General features: G+C 40.7%; 1 protein-coding gene across 1 annotated transcript; it reads left to right on the top strand.

The window, feature by feature from the left end:
* Window positions 1–343: 343 nt before the first annotated feature.
* LOC107791251 (uncharacterized) lies at window positions 344–850 on the top strand. The gene is made up of 2 exons (XM_016613277.1): window positions 344–542; window positions 726–850. The coding sequence occupies exons 1-2, from the start codon at window positions 344–346 to the stop codon at window positions 848–850; spliced, it is 324 nt and encodes a 107-aa protein (XP_016468763.1).
* The last annotated feature ends 8,890 nt before the right edge of the window (window positions 851–9,740 follow it).

The raw sequence follows: 9,740 nt of genomic DNA on the forward strand, positions 1-9,740 counted from the left end.
AAGTGGAGATGCAACCATCTCAAATCAAAGAAGAATTGTGGATGAAGATGTTGTGGGTCAAGAAGATGAAATTCCAAGCAATGTGGTTCAAGCTAATGAAGAAGTGAGAATTGATATTGATGAAAATGTGGAGGAGATGCAAGAAGAAGTGAACCCGTCTAGGGAACACGTGATTGACATGCCGGAACCGGTAGTGCCGAAGGCTACGGCACCAATGCCAAGGCTTCCTCCTCCATAACCTTAAAGGCTTGCAAAGCAAAATAGTGAGAACCAATTCAAAAAGTTTATTGACATGATGAAGAGTTTGTATATCAATGTACCATTGGTTGAGGCTTTAGAGCAAATGTCGGGTTATGCAAAGTTCATAAAGGACTTGGTGACCAAGAAAAGATCAATTAACAGTGAGATGATCAAGATGACATATCAAGTGAGTGCTATTGTGCACTCAATGGCTCCGAAATTGAAAGATCCTTATGCTTTCACAATCTGTTGCACTATTGGGAGTGCTGACTTTTCCAAAGCTTTATGTGTTCTTGGGGCAAGTATCAATTTGATGCCCTATTCGATGCTCAAAACTTTGGGAATTGGGCAACCAAGATCCACATCTACGAGGTTGCAAATGGAGGATCGTACAATGAAGAGACTTTTGGGCATTATTGATGATGTGTCGGTTTGAGTTGACAAGTTCATCCTCCCGTCGGACTTTGTGATTCTTGATTGTGAAGTGGACTATAAGGTGCCTATCATTTTGGGTAGAACTTTCCTTGCTACGGGGAAGGCTCTTGTCGATATGGAAGCCGATGAGCTCACTTTCTGGGTGGGTGACGAAAATGTGGTCTTTTATGTGTGAAAATCTATGAGGCAACCGACTAGTAATGAAGTGTGTTCGTTCATGGATTTGGTCACCGACGTGATTGTTGATGATGTTAGTGCCACAATGAAGGTAGAGGATAATTTGGAAGCCGTTTTGCTCAACCTTGATGATGTTGAGGAGAAAGAAGGCTATGTGGAGTGTATGAATGCATTGCAAGAATGAGTTCGTACACTTATGAACCCCGCAAGCTATCTTTGGATCTTGAAAATCGGAAGACTCCTCCAACAAAGCCCTCAATCGAGGAGCCTCCCACTTTAGAGTTAAAGCCATTTCCTCTACATCTCAGGTATGAATTCCTTGGCCCTTCTTATACTTTATTGGCTATACTTTCTTCTTGTTTAACTAACATGCAGGTAGAGTCCACATTGGAGGTACTACAAAGGAGGAAAAGAGCAATCGGATGGACATTGGCAGATATCCGGGGCATTAGCCCCGCCTTTTGCATGCGCAAGATTATTTTGGAGGAGGGTGTTAAATCATCCGTTGAACATCAAAGGAGGCTAAATGAAGCGATGCAAGAGGTGGTAAAGAAGAAGATAATGAAGTGGTTGGATACCGGGGTTGTTTACCCCATTTCCAATAACTCGTGGACCTCTCCAATGAAATGTGAACAAATGACAAGAATGAATTGATCCCCACAAGAACTGTCACCGGGTGGAGAGTATGCATGGACTATAGGAAACTCAACAAAGTCACTCGGAAAGATCATTTCCCGCTTCCATTTCTTGATCAAATGCTTGATAGGTTGGCCGAATATGCTTTTTATTGCTTCCTTTATGGATACTCCGTCTACAATCAAATCCTTATTACTCCCGAGGACCAAGAGAAATCCACTTTAACTTGTCTATATGGTACTTTCACCTTTTCGCAGATGCCATTTGGTTTGTGTAATGCACATGTGACTTTTCAACGGTGTATGAGGGCTATTTTTATAGACATGGTAGAGGATATTCTTGAGGCCTTCATGGATGATTTCTCCATGGTTGGGAATTCCTTTGAAGATTGCTTGAACAATTTGGATAGAGTCTTAGCTAGATGTGAGGAGACAAATTTGGTGTTGAATTGGGAGAAATGTCACTTCATGGTCGATGAATGCCTAGTCCTCGGCTACAAAATTTCAAAGCATGGTATTGAGGTCGACAAGGCCAAAATTGAGGTGATCTCCAAACTCCCCTACATCCGTGAAGGGAATGAAGAGCTTCTTCGGTCATGCGGGGTCCTATCGCCGATTCATCAAGGACATTTCCAAGGTGGTAAACCTTTTGTGTAAACTTTTGGAGAAGGATGCCAAGTTCCATTTCAATGAAGATTGCATGAAGGCATTCGAATTGCTCAAGTTCAAGTTGACTACTACTCCTATTATCACCGCACCGGATTGGAGCTTATCTTTTAAGCTCATGTGTGACGCTAGTGATGTGGCGGTTGGAGTAGTTTTGGGGCAATGTATCAACAAAATCTTCCATTCGGTCTACTATGCTAGCAAGACCATGAATGATCCCCAAGTCAATTATATAGTGACCGAAAAAGAGCTACCTGCTATTGTTTTTGCTATAGAGAAGCTCTGCCTGTATTTGATAGGTAAAAAAGGTGATTGTTCACACCGACCATGCGTCGCTTCGATACTTGATGAGTAAGAAAGATTATAAGGCAAGATTGATGTGGTGGGTGCTTTTATTGCAAGAGTTTGATCTAGAGATTCAAGACCGCAAGGGTAGTAAAAACCAAGTGGCGGACCACTAGTCTCGTTTGGAGGAGGAGGGGAGGCCACATGACGGCCTTTAGATCAATGATTCCTTTCCCGACGAGCAATTGCTAGCCATTTCAATGATCGGGATGTTGTGGTTTGCCAATTTAACCAATTATCTTGTGAGCGGCATTGTACCGAATGAATTCTCTTCAAACCAAAGGAAGAAGCTCAAACAGGAATGCCTTGACTATTATTGGAATGAGCCATATATTTTCCGGATATGTACCGATGGTGTGATCCGAAGATGTGTGCCAAAGGAAGAACAAATGGGAATTCTTGAGGCTTGCCACTCTTCACCGTATGGTGGTCACCATGGTGGAGCGAGAACGGCTACAAAAGTGTTGAGTTGTGGATTCTATTGGCCTACTCTCTACAAGGATGCTAGTGATCTAGTCAAGCATTGTGATGAATGTCAAAGCACCAGTAGGATTTCTAAGAAGAATGAGATGCCCCTCACCACCATCTTGGAAATTGATATCTTTGATGTTTGGTGTATTGATTTCATGGGACCGTTCGTGAGCTCTTATGGGACACTTACATTTTGGTAGTTGTGGACTATGTGTCAAAATGGGTTGAAGCCGCGACTTTACCCAACAACAAAGCTTGAAGTATGGGGGCATTTTTGAAGAAGGACATCTTCACAAGATTCGGTACTCCTAGGGCCATTATTAGTGACGGGGGTTCGCATTTTTGCAACAAGGCTTTTGATACCTTACTCACCAAGTATGGTGTCACTCAGAAAGTCTCGACCCCCTACCATCTTCAAGCAAGCAAACAAGTTGAAGTCTCCAACCGGGAGATCAAGAGTATTTTGTCAAAGACTGTGAATGCCAACCGGACGGATTGGTCAAGAAAACTTGATGGTGCTCTTTGGGCTTATAGGACGGCCTACAAAATACCGATTGGGATGTCTCCATATCCATTGGTATTTGGGAAGGCGTGTCATCTTCCGGTGGAACTTGAGCATAAGGCCATGTGGGATTTGAAGAAGTTGAACCTTGAGTGGAATGTCGCCGCAAACCTAAGGGTGTCACAATTGAATGAGATAGATGAATTTCGGTATAATGCCTACACAAGCTCATTCCTTTACAAGGAGAAGATGAAGTACCTCCATGAAAAGTACATCCACAACAAGGAGTTTAAAGAAGGTGATCTTGTGCTATTGTTCAATTCCTAGTTACGAATATTTCCGGGCAAGTTAAAGAAGGTTATCTTGGCAAGGTTGATGATGGACACATTATGGCGGTTTTCAATTTCAAATGATTGGTAATCTGCATCATGCCACGATGTTAAATCAGTCGCTTCTTGGGAGGCAACCCATGTGTCTTTTTCTTTTTCTTGTTTTCTTCTTTAGATTAGATAGGCTTTGTTTTGTGCTAACTAGTTTTGAAGTGTATGCAGGAATGGATGTGCATTTCAGGGACTGTGCAAGAAAAATTGATTAAGTATCACAAAAATTCGGACCGCACCAGAATTATGCGGACCGCTCAATCACTCTGCGGCCGCACAATTTTGTGTGCGGTCGCACAACTGGAAGACCAAAAATGCATTCTCTCTGAAGATTGGCCTGTCAAATTTCATTGACACTTTGCGGCTGTACACAAAATAGTATGGTCCGCAAAAATTCTATGGCCGCACTCACTTTTGTGCGGACCACAGAGCTCATCAAATGTTCAGGTAAAGAGTGCGGACCGCACTCAAAATTGTGCGGCTGCACTCAGCTTCATTTTTGACTGACTGGGTCAACCTATAAATAAGGCTTTTCACCACTATTCACACTTAACGCTCTCTGACTTCTGTAAGCAAACATAATGCATATCCCATTAGTTCTAAATCTTTCCTCATTTTATCAAGTTAGATTCTCACCTGCATCATTCATTACTGGTATGTTAAATTTTTGTTGGTTCTTCTTAATCTTTTTTATTTTCTTTGATTAGTTTAGTTATTTTTAGGTCTAAAAATATCAAATGTGCTTCAGAATCATATGGGTAGCTTCGTATATGTTTATTAGGGGCTGGGTAGACCACTAATCTTGTCAATTTGTGCAAACTATATCTAATTTGTGAAAAATTGCATGAACCCTAGCGTAATACCGCGTAAAATTCAAACTGTGCAGCCACACACATTTTTGTACGGTCTACAGTTCTCTAAGTTTGGGCATCTGTGTGCTTGAATTGTGCGGACTGCACTCAAAAATATGCGGTCCATAGGGAAATGATGCGGTCATAGTGAAAATTATGCGGTTCGCACTGTTAAATGATCAGAGACCCAGTAGTCTGAACCTGGGCTTATGCGGCTGCACTCAAAATTGTGCGGTCCGCATAACAAGCTGTGCGACCGCACTTTAAAAATTTGCGGGCTGCACTTGGCACTCTGCGACCGCACTCAATTTTGTAAGGTCTGCACTGCCTCTTCTAAGTCTGCTTTACTGCAACTATCAAGCATGCATCTGTATACACTATGAGATTTAATTCTAAATGATTACCAGTTATGTGTTGCAGACAATGGTTAGATCATAGGGCAGAGGTGATGCATCAAAAGGGATGGGTGAGCCCTCCCGAGGCCGAGGCCGAGGCAAGAGTATCCTACCACTTGCCTTTTAGAGAGCCATAAGCAAGAAAGCAACCGCCAACATAGTTCCTGAACCCCCCGAGTCCAGTGAGTATCTCCTACCAAGGGAAGCTTCTAAGGGTAACTCTGTGCAAGCAATGCCTGATACCCAATCTCAACAAGTCCCGGGTAGATTCCACTTGGTAGATGAATCCTCTTCCGCTGCTAGTTCTTCTAAAGGTTTGGAAGAGGGTAGCCAAGATTCTGAGCCCTCTTCCTCACATGCCCCAGCTGCACCAATCAATGTAGATGATGATGAAGATGTCGTGAATGATGGGAGAGGAGGTGACACTCGAGTGGGCGGCCTTGAGAGGTCAAGGAGAATAGAGATATGGGAAGACAAATTCGTCAGTTTAATTGCCTTCAATAGATTCAGAGAGTGGTGACCCCAGAGATTGCTCACACTTGAGCAACAATTCTTGATGAAGGATTTGGACATTCACAATCCAAATGTCCTTAGACAGTTCCAGGAGCGAAAGGGATGGAAATGGTTCCCCAAAGTGTCATCGACGCAAATGAGCACTTGGTTAAAGAATTTTATGCCAATGTGGCTCACATAAAGAAGGGTACAAAGATAACAAAGGTGCGAAATCTAAAAATCTGATTCGACTCCTATGCTTTGAACTCATATGTGGGATTTGAATAAGTGGAGGCAATCCAATATTTGGAAAAGCTTGCTATAGGTGCTGCAGCTCGCACGTGGCTAGCCGAGATTTTGGCTGCTCAAGGACCACCACCCCCGTGGCTCACAGCAGGGGTTCCCATAGTCCAGGCCACCGTAAATTTTGAAGATAAAGGGTGGCAAACCTTCGTGTGTAGCCGTATTGATCCGTGCTTAAATGAGAACAACCTCTCACTTCCCCAAGCAGTCCTCGTGGTTTCGATTATGGCTGGGTATCCGATCAATGTGGGTTCCATCATGTCCACCAACATTACATTGGCTGTACAGAAAGATGAAAGATCATACCCATACCCTAACTTCCTCACAGAATATTTAATGATCAAAAGGTGGAGCCGAGGTAGTATGATACAAAAGTAAAGGCCAAGAAGCCTTTCTCATGGTACCACCTACATGGCATTAACAACCCGAAGTTCAAGGGTAAGGAAACTACCTCCGCTTGCCTGTCTAAGGAGCCAATGATAGTAGTTACTAATTCAGCTGCTGAGCCTTCCACAGCAGCCGGTCCATCCACTGGGACAACAACCATGCCACCACCTTCTTCTTCTAGACCATCAGCTCAATTATCAGTGGTCGTTTCATCCACTTATCCACACACTATGCTGCACGTCTCCCAAATATTGATGAGTCTCAATAACTGGATGCAGGCAGCTACTTCAAGCCTGTCTGACATATTCAGTGTTGTTGCAGCACATTCCCCTGCCCAGCAACATCACATGTACCTCCGTTAGTGGAGGAAACATTGAAGAAGAATCTGGACAACCAAAAGACCATTATGGAGACTCTCGTGGTGCATGGGAAGGTCATTGAGGAGTTGGGAAAGCAAATGAATAAGATGCGAAAGTCTCCAGCGTCGAAGAAGTCAGTGGAGAGATTGATAAAAGAGATTGCCAAGATAGCATCTGCAAGAGATCTACCACTTGACTTGCTTATGGAGCCAGCAGTCCCAGCAACACAGGCAGCACCAGCAGTACCCAAGGCATCAGATGCAGTAGCCGGCCAGTCTAAGGAGCCGGATGCTACTGCCCACACTGCTAAGGAGATGATCCAGATGCTCAGTAACCCTGTTATCCCTCAGCCAGGTGATGATGAGATACAGTTAGAGGAGACCGAGGGTGCTGCGGATGCCATGCAGACTGAGACCACATGGGGAGTCTCTTAACTCTTTATCCTTCCCTATAAGCACGTAATTTTTGACCTGCACAAATTTTAAATTTAGTTTTAGTATTTTATTACTTTTAAAATATTTACTTGAGTTATTACACAATTTTAGTCTATTTTATTTTTAAATTTCAAAACATAAATTTGAAAAAAAAAATAGTTCCGCATTTATAATATTTCTCATATTTATACATATATTTTCATATTTTAATATAATTTAATATCATTAGTCTTTTTGTAGCGATGTTATTCTAATTTCGCTGTCTCTCTCTAATTTTACTTTAATATAATCTTTGAAAAATATATATATATATATATATATGTATATAATATAGTTCCACTTTTAATATATATATATTTGGTTTAGTTAAAGCCAATTAGTATTTTATTATTCTTAAAAAAAAGAAGGAAAAAAATAGAATGAATTTTTTTTAAGGCTAGTTTTGTCTTGGTTCAATTGAAGAAGACCAAATTTAGCCCAAATTTGAGCCCAGATTGGGGGAGCCCATTCCTTTTCCCCTTACCCAACCTGTGACCCGTCTAAAACGGATCGACCTGCCCCTATCTCCCCATTCAATCCTTGCCCTTTACCCCCACATCATCCAATGGTTATTATCCACCACACCTAAGTATATAAACCTAATATAACAAAACCCTATCTCTATCCTAACCAAACGACGCCCCCTCCCCTCTTCCACCTTCTGTCGCCGCACCCCACTCAAAACTCGCCGGGTTTCGGCGAGTTAACTCACTGGTTCCCCCATGGTCCCCCCTTCTACCCCTTCTTCTTCTTCCTCCACGTGTTCCTAATCATGAAAGACACCTTTTCTTTTTATTTTTCATTTCATATTTATCTCTTTTAGGCGAAAATAGGAAAAATGGGGTGCGTAGGATTGAGTTGCACTCCATCTACTCCCTCCATTTATCTTATCTCACCAATAGAAGAGATTTTCCGATTATGTCTTTAGGATTTTTGGAATTTCTTTTACGGATTTTCGAATTTCTTAGAGAACAAGAAGAAGCTTGTGAGCTCAAGTATAAATAGGTGGTTCTTTGAACCAAAAAAAGGAGGAATCAAGAGAAAATTAGAAAAACTGGGGTTTCAGTTTTTAATTTTCCACATTTTTTCTTTGTTGATTTTTGGTTAGTTTATTTTCATATATAAAAAGAAAAAGTCAGTTTCATCTAGCTTGAATTAGACTTCAAAATCAGAAAAACACACACAAAAAAAAAATTAATCCCTTTTCTTCCCTGGAATTTCAATTTTTGTCTGAAACGTGGAGTTCGTTTGAGTTGGTTTTGGAGTTGAAGCAGCCGTCCGAGGTTTGTTCGTGGTCTTAATCGCGATCATTTTGTTCGTTCTGTCGATATTTCTCGTCGGAGTTTTAGGATCAAAGAAGTGTGTATTTACTGATTTTTCTTCTGTTAATTAGATGAACTTCAACGTAACAGGTTCATTTCCTTTCCTGTCTCATTTAATTTTTGTTAGATTTAATTTTCCTTTCATTACTTGGATTCTGCTTTACTTTCATGTTTAAGTGCTTAGGGTTTTGAATCTGTTTGTTTGGAAATATTGGACTGCAATTTGATTTAATTTTGTGATTATTGAATTAGCATTCGATTGCATCGAGTCTTACACGAATATGCGGTGTGTTCAATTAATCTTCTTGCTTGAATTTCAACTGATTCGTCGCTTGAGATTGTCCTAATTTACTTGTTGATAAAGATCTGTTTGTGCCTCTGTAGTATGGTTTGAATTGGTTATGGCTGTCATCTTTAAGGATTCCAAAGATAAGCTAAAAAATTCCACCTACTTGAGTTCGAACTTCGAATTAGTGTTCATTGTCAGGTTTTCTTGATTATGTGTTAAAATCGGCAGTTTGTTGATCATATTCTGTTAGAGATACTAGAATAAAACCTAAAAACTAGAAGTTACTTTGCTATCTGAAAGGATTTGAATATCTCTGTTTCAATCTATGGCATCGACCATCGAAAATATCAAGAATTAGCTTATTGATTCAGTTTCTTGCTTCAAGAGTCTAGCATGCGACAATCACTTGTCTTAGTTTGCGTATATGAAGTTCAAAGCAGGACTGTCTTATCTGGTTACAATTGTGTGACAATTCAAAGTTGGATTAGTGAGCTTCTTATTGTTGGAAATGAAATTATAATATCCATGTTTTATAGTTGCAGTTGGTAAGTTACATTTTACTGTTTTTACCTAAAATAAGGTTTTCTTTACGTGACTGAAGGCGTGAATCAATCTCAGTATTTTATAATTTTTGGGTTGCACCATTGGTAAAGTTAAATTTTAGTTTTGACGGACTTATAGCTCTTATCATGTTTTGAATCCATCTTTCTTTGTTTGTTACTGTTCGTATGCCTTTTATGGGAATTGGGACGTGGGAATTGGGAAAAGATCAAGACCACTAGTACTTAATTAAATTACATGCTTTAGGATTGGGCTTGGTAAAATGCATGAAATAAGAACAACAACAACAACAACCCCCAGTATAATCCCACTTAGTGGGGTCTGGGGAGGGTAGTGTGTATGCATGAAATAAGAAATGGGAAATTTTCATAAATCACAATCTTTTAGTAATAGTTAGCCATCTATAGATACCATTTGTTATATTACGGATTATAGATACATTTTATGTGTTTAGAAG

Source organism: Nicotiana tabacum, chromosome 7 (genome assembly GCF_000715075.1).
Source record: "Nicotiana tabacum cultivar K326 chromosome 7, ASM71507v2, whole genome shotgun sequence".
NCBI lineage: Eukaryota > Viridiplantae > Streptophyta > Magnoliopsida > Solanales > Solanaceae > Nicotiana > Nicotiana tabacum.